Below are 21,154 nucleotides of genomic sequence, written 5' to 3' on the forward strand. Positions count from 1 at the left end.
ATGAAGGGCAAAGTCAAACTCAGCAGAATTTGAACTCAGAAAGTACAGATGGATGAAAAGTTGTTAGGCATTTTGCCTGGCATGCTAATAACTCTGCCAGCTCACCACCTTAAATACCAGTTTAACAATCCTTTCTACTATTGGCACAAGGCCTGAAATTTTGTGGGAGGGGGCCAGTCAATTAGCTCGACCCCAGTATGCATCTGGTACTTAATTTATCGACTCTGAAAGGATGAAAGGCAAAGCTGACCTTGGTGGAATTTGAACTCAGAATGTAGCAATGGGTGAAATACTGCTAAGCATTTCATCCAGCATGCTAATGATTCCGCCAGCTCGCCGCCTTGAATATCAGTTTAATAATGGCAGTTATTTTACTAAATTCTTCATTTTTCAAATTAATTGAAACAAAAGTTGTGTTTCCCAACAGAAATATGGCAACTAACATAGGATCAAAATATGCAGCAAATATATTGTGTGTCCTTAGATTAAAATGATTATTTCCTTTTCTTTACTTAGTTGGAATATTATGTTAGACATTAGCCAAAGAAAGAACATCTATGTAGTCATTTGACTTATGAGTATTAGCAACCAAATTTTTCTTACCCTACCATTCAGATTATGCTGCCAACAGTAATGTTTATTTATTTTCATTATTTTGAATTACTCATGTAGTACCATGTAGCTTTGAGGTTTCAATGATGTACGCATTTATTTTTAAAATGACATTGTAGGGCTGGTGTGAGAGGCTTAATATGGCCAATTTGAACATAAAACAGGTATATTATTTGGGTCAGATATGGCCAGTTTAAATAGCATTTTTAAAAAGAGAAGAACACGTTGAACAAAGTTGTTTAGGATATACCAAAGTTATGAGGTAATAAGATACATATAGTAACAGATGAAATGCCTTTGATCACAGGTCTGCTTAACTGCAGTTGATCCGGGACTAAGCAACAATAACTGGATATACAGTAGTTTCATTTTGCAACAGGGCGTTTAATTCAAAATAAATAACAACTTTAGACAGGATATCAATACTTTTTATGAATATCTCAATTGGAAGTACTAACAATTTTAATAAAGATGTTTTGAAAATAAAGCATAATAAATAAAAAAAAAAACACAAAGCAAAAAAAAAAAAACGGCAAAAATTACTCAGCACTCCCCTCTTCTATCAAATAAAAGAATTTGTTATCAAGTCATGTGCTAATTTTATTAGCTACTAAAATACTGTATGAATTTGTTTTTGTTTTTTTTAATATGAACTTGCAAAATTTATTACCTCTATATAAATTGAGACATTAAATCTGCATCAATTACCATTAAAAACATATTCTTTTTGTCTCTCTCATACAATCACACACACATACATATTATATATATGTATGTATATATAAAGATATATATATAAATATGTATACATATAAATATATATATGCATACATATATATATGTATATATATATATATATGTATATATATATATATATGTATATATATATATATATGTATATATATAAACACATATATACTTCTCTGTTTCCCACCATCATAATAAAATCATTATTTAAATCCAATAATGGAAAATATTCTATGATAAGTTTACATTTGGTGAAATCAGTATAAATTGAATTAGTGTAATGTTATGGAAGTAAATATTAGATAAATATTTCTTTTTTAATTACAGGAAGTTTTCATTCAAACATTTTTTTCAAAGCTATTCATTCAACATAAATTGTAATATAAATGGGTCTATGAGAATCTATACTTTTAGCTATTATCATAGAAACATTAAGCTGATTATCAACAAATTTAACCAATTTTCAATGAGAGAGTCTCTACATGGTCAGTTGATTGGCAAGAAATTGCAGCTTGGAACCATGGGTTTGGATCCCAGCACTGCCAGTGATATTTTGATGTTTTGAGCCAAGTAGGAAGATTCTACAGGTTTGCTTTACCTGATGACAACTATAGCCAAATCATCTTTACATCATATATTCAATATAGACACAGATCATAATATAATCCAGTATAACTTTAAAAGGTCAGTATAGTTTTAACTGGGATGCCTTTGATAGTAAATCTGGAGCTAAGCAGAGGTAACTAGTATACAACAAGGAAGTTTCTTTGTGGCTGGCTGATCTATTAGAAATGACAGAATCATTATTTACATTTGACAGATATATTTGTCCTCATCTTTGTTGTTGACAAGTTTTGGCTGCTATACCCCCCAGCCTTCATCAAATGTCTTGGGGATATTCCTAAGGTATTTTTTGATGTTATTATTATTATATGCATATATACATGTGTGTATCTATATATGTATATTCAGGTCACTGCCTGGAATTGAACTCGGAATCTTGGGGTTAGTAGCCCACGTTCTTAACCACTACACCATATGCCCGTGGGCAATTATAGAGTGAATTGTAGGGCTTATAACTCTAACATTTTCTTATCCTTCCTTAATACCGGTTCCCATATGCTATTCATATCTGCACTCGGTCTGCTTAGGAGGTTGTTGTGTCCTAGTTTTCGTATTTTCCAGTGGTGTTCTCTGTCTATTATTTTAACTTCATCCCACAGGGGGAGGTGGTCTCCATTTTGCCATACATGATCAGCTATACCCAATTTATCAATATCTCCTCATGTCACAGCTTTGCGATGTGCATTTTGGTGGGGCGGCATGTTTCACCTTTGTATAACCTACCACAGCTGCATGGGATGGAGTACATGCAGTTTTTGGTCATATTCTCTTCTATTGGTGGTTTTACGCAAAGGAGATATTTGCAAAGTGTTGTATTACTCTTGAATACAGTCCTGATGTCATATGGGCTGCATGTCTTTTGTATTTTTTCAGAGAGGCCTTTCACATAGGGTAGACAGAATGTAGACAGTTTATTGGTTTCATCCCCTCTTTTCTTCATAATTGGAGTGGAGAGTATGTTTTGAGAGTAGTTGTTGCTTAATAGAAATGATCAAGCTCAGTAATAATCTATTAAGCAGCAACTACCCCCAAAACATACTATCCACTCCAATTATGAAGAAAAGAGGGGATAAAACCAATAAACTGTCCATAATCTGCCTATTCTATGTGATGGAAGCTGTGTGAATATACAGAGTTCAATGATGTGACTGTGTATGTTTAAAAAGATAATGTCAGGTAGGTGTGAGAGGCCAAATCTGGCCACTTTGAACATAAAACAGGAAAAATATTTGGGCTGGATATGGCCAGTTTTTTAAATGCTAAAGAGTTAATTTCAAGTTGGCTATGATTAAGCAGATCTATGATCATGGGCTTACAAACACTGACTATCCTGTTCCACTGGCTGTGTTATCTTTTATGTCCTTTTTTTTTCCAAGACAGAATGGTGATGTCAGAAGTAGAATTAGCTGCTCTTTCTCCTCTTTCTAGCAGATCAAATGACTCTTGCTAGTTCAGCTTTTAGTTGTTTGAAGCTCAGATGTCACTAAATGAAGGTAAAAAGAAAGCTGGGCATGCTATAAAGATTTATTACTTGAGCAAAGATGATATATTTGAAAGGATGCTATAAAACTGGCGTAATTATTGTCAAATTAGTAGAGATAATCTCAACTCCATGGAAGTTGAGATAAAACATGATTTTATCAACTAGATAACAGACACAAGCCACAGATTTTACTGACAGAAAGTCACAAGGGAAATATCTAAGGCTAAAGTTCTCTAAAAATATTGGTTTCAAATTTTGGCACAAGACCAGCATTTTCAGGGGTTGGAGAGGGAGTAAGTCAATTGCATTGACCCCACTTATTTTACTGATCCTGAAAGGACGAAAAGAAAAGTTGGCTGTGACAGAATTTTAACTCAGAATGTAAAGACAGATGAAATGCCAGTAAACATTTTGACTGGCATGCTAACAAACCTACCAACTTGCCACTATAAGTGACAACAATATTAGCATACAGGTCTAATAATAGGAACAAAGACAAAAGGTGTTGCTTTCTTGGAGGTACATTCACTGAATTTAATCATTGAGTGACAATGAATATATAACTGAGTGTTGAAGTCAACAAGTATATGAGACAAAAAAGATGTTTTGTACATGTTAAGGAGCTAAAATTCTTACAGATCGGAAGAAAAAGTCATGTATAAAGCATGCACACCCACTATTGTATGTAAGATGGTAAGGTAAATACAACATATGCAAAGCATAAAAAGAAACACAGTAGCAAGCTATCCTATACAACATGTTAAACTGTATCTGAGGTTTTAGCTCAGGAGTTTTGAGGAGCATGGAGTCAGCCCTAAGTCTTTACCATTCCCTGGTTCATCTGGTCAGGGAGGGCAGTTCTTTCTGTTCATCAGTCCCAGTTATGTGTCAAACAGTTGAAGATGACCCTGTGGCTAAGGCATATAGTACTCAGAGGAGTCAGTCTCTAGATATATGTTATACAGGCCCACCAATAAGTGGACATAGCTTGATGTTATGCAAAACCAGTCCTCTTGCCTAAGGATTACATAAGCCCTGTACTTTAAGGGTAAGTTCTGGATAGCAGGTGGTTGCCAAAGTAAACTCTAGATAAGGTAATGGGAAATCAAGGCCGTATCTTTTCCAAAAAAAGTTATGAATCTTCGGACTTTGGCTTGGTGGTCCATGACTGCTGATGCCTGTAGACATGACGCATAAAGCAAGAGAAAGGGAGTTGTTAGCACTTGTGTTAAAACAAATTCTTGAGATTGGTGTGACAGAATACTAAATGGGGCCCCTTTATAAGCTAACAAATCTACTATGTACACAGAATTCTAATACCATAGAATTTTCTACCTAGCAACAGAATGATTGCTTTCTCAATGCATTTTCTTAACTCAGAACTAGGAAAAGATCGGATTGATTAATAGATCACCAATAAAACATGATTTGATAGTGCTTTAATGATAGTTGAAAACTGACTGAAAATTATTAGCTAACATCACCACCAGGCTTTTTGATGTTTATAGCAGAGCCTACTCCATTGCAACAGTTTAGACCAGGTTTCTGGTCTAAGTAAGAATAACTCAGTATCTTGACATGCTGTTTTCCTCTGTGGCAAATTCTAAGTCTTTCCTCCTTCTTACTTTTATTCCTACAAGTCTTGGAGGCTCTGCAAATACCATTAGTGTTTCCTTGTTCCTCTGACTAAGCCATAAAAAAATGTATAAAATCATATCTATTGGGATTTGAACAATGAAGAAGGAGGCCAAAGAACAGAAAATTAGGACTTGGAACACAAGAAATAAATGTGGCACAAAATTCTACAGTACATGGGCAATAGTAGTTCTTTCATATACAGCCATTGAAAGATAAACTACCTTTCCAGTTACAACAATGCAGTTTCAAGGCAAACATATATTGTCAGTTATGACTAAAGGAAGTTTATTATGGATGTTAGATCATTTAACATGCTGTTAAATTCAATAAATATTGATTATTTTCAGTTATTTTAAATTCACAATAACTTCATGAATACAGCAAAGTTAAAAGTAAAATAGCAATTATTTTAATGAAAATGAAGATAAGAGTGGCATTAAAATGGCTAATGCTATACAGAGGAAATTTATTTCATGTTGTAAATATTTGATAAACTATTCTAATCTTCCGCAAAATATTTCTATGCAAGTAAACAAATTGACTTTTGAAATATTGAATTTTCCCCAACTTGAATGTGTAAGTTTTAAAATATTATATTCTAATAGCTATTTTTAACAGGCACAACCTCTTCAACAGTCCCTCAGCATATACAGCAGGAACAAGAAAACAAGGGTCTTTGGTGAAGTTTAACATTGAAGTTGGCAGAGTTAATCAGTTTGGTCAAGTAAGAGAATTAATGTTGTCCTTATAAAATGCTAATTTTATCTATACCAGTTTATCAATGTTTAATTCAGTAGTTCTCTTATATGGCCTTCTGAAAGTTATTTTACTTTACTAAGTGACAGTTTAACCTAAACAGAAAATATTTGCTCATTTTTTTACATTTTATGAGGGAGAAGGGTTAATTGCAAGGTTATATCTAGTATTAAAAACATTCAATAAATGCAAATAAATGTTTGAGTCTGTAGAATGTCTAACTCGTGTCAAAACATAAAATAGAAAACAGAATGGAAAGTATTAACTAAAAAACAAATAAACAAAACAAAAAACCTGCTTTTGCTTTGACTGCTGGCATTATTTTTATGATTATGATAGGCCATTCCCAGTTTTGAAATGAGTTATGGTGGCATAACAACTTTCCTGTTCTGGAACAGGAATATTATATTTGAAAAGTGATATTATTGATGCTACCAACATCAAAGTAATGTACACATATTCAGCAAATGTCTGCTCGCTATTTCAAGTATTTTCTTTTTTTAATTAATGGTTAAAATATTTTTATATTTTCAATACATATTAATGTTTATCAAGTGATACCTTTGATATTTCTTAGAGTTATACATGTATAGCTCTAATGGCAAACTTACACAATATTTGGTAGCTTTTAGCAACAATCACAAATGTCAGTTTATATTTATTAATTAGGTTTCATTTTATTTTATATAGCCAAAACTTTGAGATCACTGTCAACCTTTTCCTTGTAAAAATAAGAACGATATTCTACTTAAACACATTGAGTAATCCTTCAATTAATATTCAACTGCTTTTATGTATAACTCTACATACAAGCAAACATTAAGACACAGAGACATATATTTATATATCTTTAGAAGAAACTGAAGATTCATAGCATTGCAGTTCAGAGACTCTTGCTGCATTACAATCATTCAAGCAATAAAAAGATTTTCCTTTCTGTTGCTTCAATGACAGAGTGAATCATCAGCTCCTTCTGAATAAATAAATTCTACTATATGTAATAAGTACATTTTCTCTCATTTGTACACCCACTTGCATGTGTGAGTGCACCCCCCCCCCCACATGCAACTATACATACATTATACATATACACATTATATATATGTATACATATCAATATGTATATATATATATATATATATATATATACACACAGTACATATAATAAATAAATATGTATATTTATTTATTCATCATCATCATCATCATCAACATTTAACGTCCATTGTCCATGCTGGCATGGGTTGGATGGTTTAACCAGGGCTGGTAAGCTGGAAGGCTGCACCAAACTCCAGTCTGATTGTGCATGGTTTCTATGGCTGGATGCTCTTCCCAACACTGACCATTCTGAGAGTGCAACGGCTGCTTTTACATGCCACTGACATGGGTGTCATTTGCATGACACCAGTATTTGCTATGGCTTTTGTTTTACTTGGTTTAATGGGTCTTCTTCTCAAGTACAACATTATGCCAAGGGTCTCAGTTATTCAGCATTGCCTCTGTCAGGCCTGACACTTGAAAGGTGCTTTTCATGAGCCACTAGCATCAGCCACACACGTACAATTATGTGCTTTGACTGCAGCATTAGAGACGTTTAGCTCTTATTTCTAGCAATGTCGGTGTTTTTAACACCCTCAGTCATATTTAATGACGATTATAGCTTTCTGTTTTAGTACACACACACACATGTGCATGCACTTGTGTGTTTGTGTGTGTGTGTATAAGCACACACCGAACATTACTAGTTAGAAAGAGATTATGATTCAAAAATTTGATTGTCTGCTTTCATAAAAGCGTGTCTCTCTTTCCCAGTATGTCATCAAATGAGGCATTTAAGTTATGGCTCTCCCACCCTCAACCTATTTCCTAACCAGTTCTTTCATGTGTTATTTGGTCTTCCTCTGCCATAGGTAACTTCTTTTGTCAGCATACAATACTTTTCATGTAACTGGGGCGCCATCTCTATCACATTTCCACACAAGTGCAGCCATCTGCCTTTTCAGTTTCTAAACATTTGCTATGTTAATTAATCTCTCAGTAATTAAGAAAAGAAAATGATTATTTGTGTAAGATTACTTCACCTGAGAGAGTCCTTTCAGAAAACCAAAACTAATTTGTAAACATGTGCAAAGTTACAGTCATATTTTACTACAACAACAGCAGCAACAGAAATATAACTTCTTGGAACAGTCATCAATATCACAGAGGCACAAAAGGAGATTGTAGAAGAACTTTGGCAAACAATATCAGTGTTAATTGCATCAGTAATTAATATTCCCACTACTTTCAGTCTTAGTAATGTTTGTATCTTCTGGCTGACTTTCATAGTTCGCAGCATGTTCAGTTGGAGATAAGTTTCCTAATGATATTAGTTTGAGCAAGAAATGTGAATTGTGGTCCAAAGTCCATTACAAATCCAGAGCAGTGAAATAATCAATGTCGACTGGTAATAAAAAATGGATTGTAGACTTAAAAATTTTTTAGAGCTTACATTTTATTTTTTACTATACTTAAATTATCGTACTGATAAAATATAGTTTTCTGAATAAATGTTTGGATCAAAACAATATTATAAGCCAACTCAATAGTGCTCAACCCACAGTGCAGGATTTAGAACAAATAAAGCCCTGTGCTAGTTAAGTTATGAGACCCTTGATTTGAAACGTCAGGCATATATGCTCAGGAAATTCATCATTAAAATTTGGGGTTGGGGTTGGGGAGAAAGATGGGCCCCTACCACCCCGCTACTGGTCAACAAGGCACTGTGCTGAAGCACACCTAAGCACAATAGTAAATCTGGCACTGTCAACCCTATAGAATTAGAATCATAAAGCTGGGGCTTAACATGGCATATAATTGACTGGTCTCATCTGAATGGGACATTAGGCCATCACGAGGTTGACTTCGAAGCTAATACTGGAACTCATTTATAGCTGAGTGGAGTGGAGGAATGTGAAATGAAGAGTTTTGCTCAAGAACACAATGCTTTGCTCAGTCAAAGAATTGAAACCACTATCTTATGATCATGAGTGTAACACCCTAACCTCTAGGCTATGTGCCTAACAAACATGAAATATGTTCACAGTGAGCTGAATCACAGAACAATTTTGACTCCCCTTATTGGTTTATTGTGGTAACTATAGAAGAATTAGGATGATATAGTGTTTTGTTGGTTCCTATTAGTTGTAATATGTTAGTGAGTAGAGACTAGATAATTAGTCAAATGTATTTTTTCAAAGCAATACCTACAAACACAGCAGCTGTGGTTGCTCTTCATATATAAGTGAGCAGATAAGATATACTTTGAGTTAAAATTCTATCAGTGTTAACTGTTTTTCATAATGCTTCTAAAGAAGACATAAGTTAAAGTGACTGGTTTTAACTAGCTGCATACATTACACATAAAAACATACCCCCCATGGATAATAATCCCCCAAAGACAATTACCTTTGAGGACAACAGATGATGATTTAAAACTTCTTAATATACTGGAGAAGGGGGTAATTAACCAAGGGGGTAAGTGTCTTAGGGGGTAGTTGTTGTCAGGGAGAATTGTCCTTCGGGGAGTTGGGAGAATTGTCCTATGGGGGTGTAATTGTCCTAGTGGGATAACTGTCCTGATACAAAAAAGAGTACTATAAAAATTATAAACTAAAGATCTTAAATACTATTGTGTTGCATATATAAAAATTGTTTATGGTAATTATGAAACAAAGTGGTCCTATGATAAGAAGGTAAGAAGTTTGCTTTCCAACCACATGGTTCCAGTTTCAGTCCCACTGAACATACCCTGGGTATGTGTAATCTACTATAGCTTTGAGTTGACCAAAGCCTCGTCAGCAGGAAGAAGCCCTTAGTGTGTGTGTGTGTGTGTTGGCACCAGTGTTTGTCCCACACCCCTGCTTCATATCTGATGCTGGTGTGTTTACATATCTGTAACTGAAATAGTCCAAGAAAAGACCAATAAAATAGCTTAACAAAAATATGGTAAGTTCTGGGGTTGATTCATTTGACTAAAATTCTTCAAGGTCATGCCCCAGCATGGCTGTAGTCTAATGACTGGAACAAGTAAAAGATAAAAGATATGATAAAAATGTCTAATAGATTCATCTTGTATTTGATTTTAATCATGTAAATTTTCACCGAAAGAAATTTCTACTTTTCACTTTTCAGACATTGCTAATATGCCACCTGAAGATAAGCAGAGATGTTACCAATTGAAATTTTATGAAAATCAAGCAGATGAATCAAACTAATCATTAATTAGATGAAAATATTCTACAAGATGTTTTTTGTTTTTTTTTGCAACTGGAACTTACCTTGCCCTCTCGTGTTAAACCCTTCTCATTATTTGCAGGAAAAAGCTTTAAAGTAACTGGTCCACTGAATTTGGCCTGAAAAGAGAAAGAAAGAATCACTTGTAATAGGACAGAACTGATTATTATTATGAAACAAACTTTTAATCTGTTTGCTTTTACAACGTTGCTGCTGTGCTGCAAATATTTAATATTAATTTCATTAACAAGGTGGTGAGCTGGCAGAATTGTTAGCAGCATTTTGTCTATCTTTAGATTATGAGTTCAAATTCCATGGAGGTCTACTTTGCCTTTCATCCTTTCAGGGTTGATAAAATAATTGCCAGTTGAGCATTGGAGTTGAAATAATTGACTTAACCCTGAAATTGCTGGCCTTGTACCAAAATTTGAAACCAATATTAGTTACATTAAAGTTTTGCAATAGTCTGTAACTAACTCCAACAATTAATAGGCTTCTTAAAGATTAATGAACAATGTATTCAATGTTTTAGAATTTTCAAATGTGATGAATTGGTAAAATTGTTAGCACACCAGTGGCATTTTGTCTATCTTTGTGTTCTGAGTTTAAATTCTGCCAAGGTCAACCTTGCCTTTCGAAGATCAATAAAATAAGCATCAGTTGTGCACTGGGGTTGATGTAATTGACTTTTCCCCACTTTCCCAAAATTACTGGCCTTGTGCCAGAAATCTGAAACCAATATTGTAGAATTAAAAAAAAAAAAATCAAAAGATTATCAAATACATCTCTTGTTCCATGATATGTAATTTTATATGTAATTTTATCAACAGATTTTGACATAGTAAATGCAAATATATGAATAATATAAATAAGAAGGTGACCAATCACAAGGATTTGACAAAAACTATACTCAATAGTTAGGCTCTAACAAACATAAACTTTGAGCTTCTAAAAAATGTAAATATTAAACATGATTAAAACTATTTAAATGTCTGAAAGGATGTATTGTTAATATGGATATGATTTTTATGAATGTTAGCCCCATCTTTAGAGAAAGAAAACATTTAAAAATTTGTATGATGTGTTGATTTGTGTCAAATCCTTCAATGCATGCCAGCATGGAATACAGATGATGATAATGATGATGATGATTAATATGTTTTGATTGATTAAACAGCTGATCATCATCATTGTCTGTCTCATTTACACAAGTCCCTTAATTTAGAAATAAAGATCATAACTCATCCAGTACCTTGTATACATCCAGTACCTTGTATACATCCAGAAATAAGTCACCAGAAGACAAGTGGATATTAAACTGATCAAACTTTCATGAAGTGGTAAATATCATAATATCACCCCACCTCATCCCACCTTTAAAAATGTGGGTTAATAGTGAAAAAAATAATTGTATTGAACCTCCAAATTATAATAAGTGCAGAAATGCACATTATGGTGAAGATGTATAGATTGTGATATTGAAATCATGCAATAATCTAATAGTAGTGAAGAAACTCATGGCTACTGTGTTGTAAACAGATAAACCTGCTATATTCCTATGCATTCTAATTTGTATATATATAAAACACTTGTTGCATTTTACATGTTTAATAGAGAACATTACCTACATATTCTACATAGTACTAAATACACTGTGGTAGCTCTAAAGCATGTCACCAACTTCATGTTTGCCAATATCTATATCATCTGTGGATCATAAGTGTCTTGTTTGAATAGTTAGCTTCTTAAAGAAGGTCCTGAATGGGTGGGTTGTGTGTTCAAACTTGTCATGGTATATTTGATCTAATCACTTTAAGAATGCTGAAGTAATAGTTGTTCTAGGTTTCCTTTGTTATATTTTTACCATGTTTCCCTCCCATTCTTTTTTAGCTGTATTTTAAAGAAGGTACTTGTTTCTACCTTTTGGGACCTAGATATATTGAGCTAAAAGCCAAGAAGGGAACTGACAGAAATTATTACCAAGAACTGGATACAAAAGTCTAAAAAGATACTGTCTTCAAACCAACTAATGGAATGTGTATCTACAGTCATTTTAGCTTGCTAGAAATAACATCCAAATCTTCTTTAAATCATATCCTATTATCTTAAAAAAGATAAATACACATCTCATGTCATGTATGAACAATAGATGGAATAGCCATAGATGAATCGTCCTTTGGTAATATTTCCAAAATATAATTCCAAACCATATTTCTACACTGATATTTCTCCATAGCATCACATGTTATTGCAGTAAATTAACAGAAACACCAACTTTCAATTACTGGTTTGAAACATTCCTGTTAATTTTACATTGCTAAAATCTTTGGGTAAGACAGCCATAAGTTCTTTCTTTCTTCTTCCCTAAACTTTTGATTTTATTGCCTACTTTATAAGAAACAATTACCTTCTGTCAAGGAAAAGACTAATAAACCAATTGAGATTTCATAAATAAGAAGATAAGATCTCTGTTATATATTTATTACCTCAGAAATATATATAAGAGATTGATTATTATTTCTTTCTGTAGCTTCAATCCATAGAATATCTGAGAAATAATTAAGTCTTCTTTATATTTATCCTTTCAATCTAACATTCACAGTATAATTAGTGACTAAATGGAATTGCCTTATAGCATTGACTTTCATTTTTTAAAAATTTATTTATTATTATAATCATCTTTTCAATTATTATCTCTTAGATACACTAATTTTATTTCATAATAGTGTGGAGCAATATCTCACTTTCATGAATTGTGTAGTTTCCATTTTAACAAGCAATGGTGAGAAATAATAGAAATACACTTATTAAAGTTGCCTGTAATATCTTCTTTTATAATTCTCCTTTCGTACTTAATTTATATGGCTCAATAATCCTTTCTACTATAGGCACAAGACCTGAAATTGGTGGACGGGGGGGGGGGATTAAGTCGATTACTTAATTTATCGACCCTAAAAGGATGAAAGGCAAAGATGGCTTTGGCAGAATTTGAACTCAGCACCCAGTGGCAGACAAAATACCCCTAAGCATTTTGTCTAGTATGTTAATGATTCTGCCAGCTTGCTGCTTTGATATGGCTCTAAATAATAACAGCAGGAGATATTTGTTCTGAAAGAACCAGAATGTTCTACTAAAATGTCTATTAATATCATATCATGCTGTACATGTAACCATAATTAATGGTCATGTGGTGTAAATATATCAGGAATGTTGAGAGCAAGCAAGTTAAGTAAGTGGATGTACATGAAAGTTATTTTCAGTGGAGATTACTGACTTGTTCGTAAAGTAATATAAGTGAATGGTTAACATGGTTTAAAAGGTGCAGCATTCTGAAGTTGAAGGATTTCCATATTAAAAATTATATCTATATTAATAAACGTGAAATTATGTCTGGACCTTTTTGGAATCAGGATGATGCTGGGATTGAAAATCTGCCCTTCATTTGGTTCTTGAACACCCAGCATTGGGATCTGATTTAAAAGCATTTGGGTTGCTATTTCTAGGAAATAAAGCGACTGTGAGAGGTTTCAGTGCCATAATACAAGAGTTCCTCTCTTAGCTTAAAGTTTTACAAAAGAATTTAGTGGTTCTTTTATCTTTTTCAGTCATCAGACTGTGGTCAAGCTGGGACACCATCTTGAATTTGAATTGAACAAATCAACACCAGTTCTTTCTTTTTTTATGCCTGCTACTTCTTTTTATTAGCCTCCTTTACCGAACTGCTAAGTTATATGAATGTAAACACACCAAAACCAGTTATCAAGCAGTGATGGGGGACAACCACAGACACAAAACCACAATATATATATATATATGTGTATATATACCTTCTATTCAAATTTTAAAAGAACTCTGAAAATTTGTGAACTTATAAGTTTTTCATTTAAACTGAACTTAAAATAACATATTGGTAGGATAGCAATAAATGCTTTATTATTATTGCTCTCTTGAATTCTAGGCTGCAGGCCCAATTATCCCTTTGCAGGAGCTAGCTTAAAAGTCTGCACGGAGTGTAGCTTTTTAAGCTACTACAGTACAAACTATAAACATCAACTTTTAGAATAGGTACATGATATGCTTACACATTCTAAGAAGTAATTAAAAGGGTTGGTGACAGCAAGAGCATCCAGCTATAAACCACTACCTCAGAAAAAACCTCTAGCCCATGCCAGCATAGAAAAGTGGACATAAAATGTTGCTACTGTTGATGATAAGGATGTTCAGATGATGTAGTAACTACCCAAATGATAATTAATGAATAAATTTGACTAATAAATATGCATATATTATAGTTCTTTGTGGTACTATGTTACATAACAAAGTCTGAATTGAAGATCAGTTATTACATCCAATAGTTATATTAAATGTGCAATAGACTGATTTTATCATTATTTGATTATCATTGTTTATAATAAATTGAAATACTAGCACTGAAAAACCTCAAATATTTAAACAATAGATGAGTATAATAAATGTTCTGATTATTGTACAGTGTTTCTTTTATAGCAGTTTGAAATAAATCTCTTTTGTTCCTGATTCTATGATATTAACCTCTCTTTTAGTTTTGTCCACAGATCAGAACTTTTATTTTAGAATTCTTTATCTTATACTTATTATTTATGTCTTTTGTCATTTGATTTAGTTATGGTGTATTTTGGTGATGAATTATTACATTTAAACATAGAACCATCACAGTTAGTTACAGAATTTGAGCTTTACTTTTACTTATGTTGATGAGCAGAAAGAGATTTTTTTAGATTTTTATATATTATTTGTTTAATGTCTGATTTTCCATGATAGCATGGGTTAGGTGAATACCCATAACTAAGGTATTGTTTTACAGCTCGATGGACACCTTTCTTGCCATTAACCCAAGCCTGTATTCAAATAAGAGATTACTCTATATAATTTGACCACCGGTTGAATTAAAAATCAACTGATATCAAATACTAGTACAAATATCGATATCTCTAGATTTTCAAAGATCTAAAGAGAGAAAAATCTGGATGTAGGTATGTTTTTCTGCAAACAAAACTGTCCAATATTATATAAATCTTTTAGAACTAAGTTTTGCAGCACAGAAGATTAGTAAATAATTCTGTCATTAATTATTCTCATAGAGTAAGATGGAGAGCTGGCAGAATCATTAGCATGTCAGGCAAAATGTTTAGTGGCATTTTGCTAGTCCTTATGTTCTGAGTTCAAATTCTACCAAGGTTCACTTTGCCTTTCATCCTTTCAGAGTCAATAAAATAAGTACCAGTTGAGTACCAGGGTCAATATAATTGACTTACCTGCTCTCCTAAAATTGCTGGCCTTGTGCCAAAATTTGAAACCCTTATTTATTCTCACAGAGTGGACTTGAATTTGTTCATTATTTCTTTTCAGCCATTTGGAAACCAGACAATGCTCACCAATAATACATGTGTGGAATATACCGTATTATATTCCTACATCATAAAATCTTCTTGATGACCTTAATTCTTGGTTAATTTGTTACTTGATCTAATTTTGAAATATTTGGACATTAATGAACAAGTTATCTAAGATTCTACAATATTTGCACTGTTCTTCATAATATTTGCATCTCCTTTATTTATATCAATAGTTATTAAATATATATAATTATAATGAAGTATCTCATTTCACGAATCAGTTAACACTTTATCATATTTCTAATTTCACTGTGGCTTGGGGGAAATTTGGTTGCTATTTCTAGCAATTCAAGTGACTATATAATACAGGCAACTTTTTGGGAAGCAGGCTACATGGAACACAGTTCATCATTAGGCAGGCTAACCTACTAAAAAGGTTGTAGGTATTCTTTTGTTAGTTGTGTCATTCAGAAAGTTCCACAGGCTGCAGATTGCCCATGATTGGTATAAAAGCTTTCCATTAAAGGTAGGCAGAGATCAATAGGCTGAGATAAGAATATATAGTCAAATGATCTGAATCCTCCTTCTTCTTCTCCTCATCATCATTTAGTGTCCATTTTCCCCGCTGGCATGGGTTGAACAGTTTGACAAGAGTTGGCCAACCAGAGAGCTGCCCAGGCTCCAATTGTCTGTTTTGGCATGGTTTCTATGGCTGGATGCACTTCCTAATGCCAACCACTTTACAGAATATACTGGGTGCTTTTAAGATAGCACCAACATGGCACCGGTATGGATGCTTTAATCTTATATGTGATTAAAACTTATTTTACAATCACTTGATGAATTTATACCAAACTAGACACTACAGCACAGCTATCATCTATCATCAAATTCACTAGTTTTTGTTAAATTATTATTTTGACATAAATTTTTGACTTCCTTCTTTCTTAGAATATACATATAAAATAAATATTGCTAGTAATATAACCATGAATATTGTCAATATTTTTATAAGCATAAACATAAAAAAACCATGTTTATTTAATTTTGATTTTATTTATGGCTAAGCAGAAGAAGGATGGGCTTTTTTCAGGGCTTTCTGGATTGGTAGGAAGAAGTTACTGTCAGATTGGATATTTAGCATTGCAATGGATTCTGTAAAAGGAATCCAAGAATGAGGGGTGGAGGTGAGGGGTGGTGGGATACTAAACCCGTCATAAAATTATTTCTAATTAAATGAAGAAATTCAAATGTATTGTGACCTCCTTGATAATAGATTCAAAACTGTATCAATCTGGTTAAGTGCAATACTTAAGTATCTGAGAAAAATACTTTGAAATTCTGATGATTTTGATTGTAACCTCATCAATTAGATTAGTAAATTACTGTAGGTCATTGCAAGTGAAAAGATCATATACAGAGAGGTTCAGAAATAATATCTAATTAAAATTAATGTGAAGAGAACAAAAGTCTGATTATATGTCACACAATAATAGAATTTCTTGAAATTAACCAAAGATATTATCTGTTTATTACTATAATATACATGTGTCTATGTGTGGGTGTTTGAACTTTTGAACATTTGCAATTGTCTTAAACTCTAAATGCACATTTTTACCAACTTTTAAATTCTTAAATTCTGAGGGAGGTGAGTCTGGAATGTATTTGTTATTCAAGGAATCTGAGCTATGAAGAGCTCTGCATCTTTCTTTTCTTAGACAATCCAAGAACAGAAGCTTCTTTGTAGTTGCTTCATTTGCTGAAATAACATCCAAATCTCTCTCAGATCACATTCTACTGTTCTTAAGAAATTAAGGGCTCACTGGATGATGATAGTGGTCTCTCATGTTGATTTTTCATAAATGAGCATCGAGTCATTTGATCAAATGAGTGACCTGCTCATTGAATTAGCAGAGTATTTGATAGACATATGTATTTCAATGATATTCTCTGGTAGAATTAGTGTCACACAAGTGTTATAAACTTGGACCTTTTGAAGTACAAATGCAGTCCATCTTAAGGGTTTCTACAATTTTTGTCAAGCCAAATTCACTCACAAGTTTTATGTCAACCAAGGTTAAAATAAATGTACTTGCCCAAGATGCTACACAGTGAAATTGAACTCAAGCCTGTTTGATAGGGTTGACCTGGGGTTAAACACTAAAAACAACATATCTACAGTAGCAAAGTTTTAATTCATATCATATCTAGTAGTCAAGTATTTTAATTCATATCATATCAAGTAGTCAAGTATTTTAATTTAAAATCCAGTGTGTCTACTAATATTGAATTTATTTTCTATTTTATCAAACTATATATATATTTTTATACTAACATTAAATATATATATATATATTTTGTTTTATTAATATATTAAGATTGTTAATTTCCAGGCAAGTAAGTATTTTAGTTAATGCTAAAAGATATCATAAAAATAAAATGAAATAAAATTCAAAACAATTGATTAATTTAAAAATAATATCTTATCTTGTGAATCAAATAATATAAAAGAAGTCCATTATAAACACTGGATAAAAAATTTTTGCATTTGAAATGATTCTTTATTTTAAAATGTTAGTTCAGGAAATAGCTGAAAATATTTCTATGTGGAAAGGAAATATAATATGAAAAATAAGTGATTGTCTTTGTAGTTAAAATTTAATTGAATATGCAAGCTATGAACTTAAATAGAAACCTTTTAAGCTGATGCATTTGCAATGTTCTATCTCATTTATTTGTTTATACACACATACATACATATATATACACACACACACACATTTTCTTTTAATTTAGTTTCATGCAGAATGAAGTGTCAGTTTCATCATCATCATCATCATCATCGTTTAATGTCCGCTTTCCATGCTAGCATGGGTTGGACGATTTGACTGAGGACTGGTGAAACCGGATGGCAACACCAGGCTCCAGTCTGATTTGGCAGAGTTTCTACAGCTGGATGCCCTTCCTAACGCCAACCACTCAGAGAGTGTAGTGTAGTCTCAAAATAGATTTTCAACTTTCTCTTATGAAATAGCTTCATTACAACTACAAAAGAAAAAAAAGCCTGAAATACTTATTTAAAGACTGCTCCCTTAGTCTCACAGTTGAAGATTATTTAGGATGTAGTTAATATAAGAACTTTGACATGTATTAACTAAAATTTTTGTAAAAGAGTTATAAATTTTGAGTAAAGAATCAGTATTTTAATCAAATTTCTAAAAATCATACTCCAATCTTCGTATCTTTGTTCCAGTGGCTCTTGAAATTATCTTTTGGAATAAATATATTATGGATGATATTTATATTAACTTATCAGCAATTATGAGATAATTCTCAAACAGAATTACTTAATATGATATAATAATTACAAATATAAAATAGCGATATCGGAATTATTGAAGTTGATGATTTTTAAAGCTATTATTCACTGGTGCTGACATGAACATTAAATCATACAGAAACAAAATTTTCACAACATAGAAACAAAATTCAGTAAAACTAAAAATGAATTATATAAACTAGAAAAATCCTTCGTTACATCACAGAAACTGATATTAAAATATTTATGAAAAGTGGGTTTTAGGCATGAAACAAGAATAACATTGTTTTGAAGAAGAGCTAGATATAATTGCAATTTGTTTCAGTACCTGAAAAATGTTGCACTAGATTTGATATCAAAATGACTATTATGGAAGTGGGGGGGGGGGGGGGGGAATCAATGGTTTGTGGTATTTAAGAATGACAGATAATTCTGAGATAATATAACATATTACATTAATGTAGTTATTGACACCTGTACTTTTCCTTATATGCTAAGTGACATTTCTTAATTCAAACAAATATCAATATACGTATGCATATATATATATATATATATATACATACACATGAACACGCTTTAAAAATTCCTTGGTGATGATATTACAAAGAAAACTTTGAGATCAAAGAATAGGAAATATTAAATTAGCAAATAATTGTAAAAGAAATAAAACAAACTTTGACATACAGCATTGACTGGAAAACTAACAGAACATAAAAGAGAAATATACGAAACATGAATCAGGAGAATGTAGTCATCAAAGAAATGATAATCAATAATAGATTAGTGTATTAATTAAAGAGGAAAAGAGGCTTGGTAAGTAAATATTACAAAAAAGAAGAAAAGAATTAGATTAACATCCAGTACAGCCGGAAGAAAGAAGGGGAAAAAAAGATAAGATGTAAGACCCCCCCCCACATACACACACATTTATATATATTAATACATGTGATGATTGTATGTGTGAATATATATATATATATATATATATATATATATATATATACCTTGTGTGTACAGTAAGAAGTAAGACGTATGGGTTAGAGCTCCATGTAGATTAACATTATCCAGTCAACTTCCAGTACACTGGTTAGCTGACCACTGTACTTAGTAGTATTACTAGTTATCATATATAGAAGAAACTAAGATAACAGTTTGAATATTTAGTTACCAGAGAAATATTTTATTGCATTCTGTTACAGAAATCAAATATACATATATGTATGTATATAAGTATGTATATATAAGTATATATACATATGTAAGTACATATAAGTATATATTTATTATTCTTATACAAGAATGTTGTTGAGTGACTTTGAAGTTTCAGTCAATTAAGCCATTGTCTGATTGCTTAACTGGCCAAAATTTCGAAGTCATTCTCAACAATATTCTTGTATAAGAATTATAAATTTAATCTCTACAAAGTATAAAGTAACCCATCAAATTAAGATTTTTATTATAATTGAACATGACCACAAATACTAATATAAATGTGTGTATATATATATATATATATATATATATATATATATATATGTATATATATATATATGTGCATATATATGTGTGTTTGTGTGCACGTACATACACACACACACACACACACACACACACACACAAACAATAAGTACATTTTGTGCTAATCTAACTTCCTTTCCAAAGTTAAGAATAAAAGAGTTCTTAATTAATACTATACCATCTCATTTTAGAACAGTTCAGAATCTGTAATATTCGTAAGATGGACTCCTGTATAGTGTCTCTCAACCTACACATGATAGCAATAAAATATTTTTTTACAAATCCTTAACATCGAAATGAGAACTAGCTACTCTAAAGTTTAAATCTGAAGACAATGATATAGTCACAATAAATATAAAGCGAACAAGCCTAGAGCACAAATTGACATGAATGAATCAAACAGAATAGCATTTATGCTCATGTAGAGACTATTCAGAAACCTTATGGCATGAATTGTTCCAATAGAAAAATTACCAATCTGAAAGTAAGCACTTTTTAAAAATGGCTTTAATACATCTGCCAAGCTTGCATGTGTACTGTATTTTCAGGAATCCATTATCCATAAATAAAATCTTCTGACTCGTAGAAACTATATAAAGATTTAACAGCAGAGATATTTAAACTGTTTTTTTAAAAATCTTTTTACCCTTCTTTTTCTTCTTTCTAGTTTTTGTTTATGTTTAAATTTATTTTATTGTGTAAGGGTTATTAAATACCTTTCTATGGTCTGCATGCTTTACGTGAATTTTGAAATTGAGTTGTCTTTTATCTTTTACTTGTTTCAGTCATTAGACTGCAGCCATG

General features: G+C 32.0%; 1 protein-coding gene across 50 annotated transcripts in view; it reads right to left on the minus strand.

The window, feature by feature from the left end:
- The window catches only part of LOC106869047 (MAGUK p55 subfamily member 7), an 850,742-nt gene that overhangs the window by 89,161 nt on the left and 740,427 nt on the right, over positions 1–21,154 (minus strand). For all 50 annotated transcript variants that reach the window (XM_089358333.1, XM_089358318.1, XM_089358312.1 and 47 more), the window contains one exon: positions 10,180–10,254. In XM_089358333.1, coding sequence (XP_089214459.1) covers positions 10,180–10,254 — 75 coding nt within the window. The remainder of the gene's footprint in view (positions 1–10,179; positions 10,255–21,154) is intronic.

This window comes from Octopus bimaculoides, chromosome 10 (assembly GCF_046866305.1).
Source record: "Octopus bimaculoides isolate indiv1 chromosome 10, ASM4686630v1, whole genome shotgun sequence".
Lineage (NCBI taxonomy): Eukaryota > Metazoa > Mollusca > Cephalopoda > Octopoda > Octopodidae > Octopus > Octopus bimaculoides.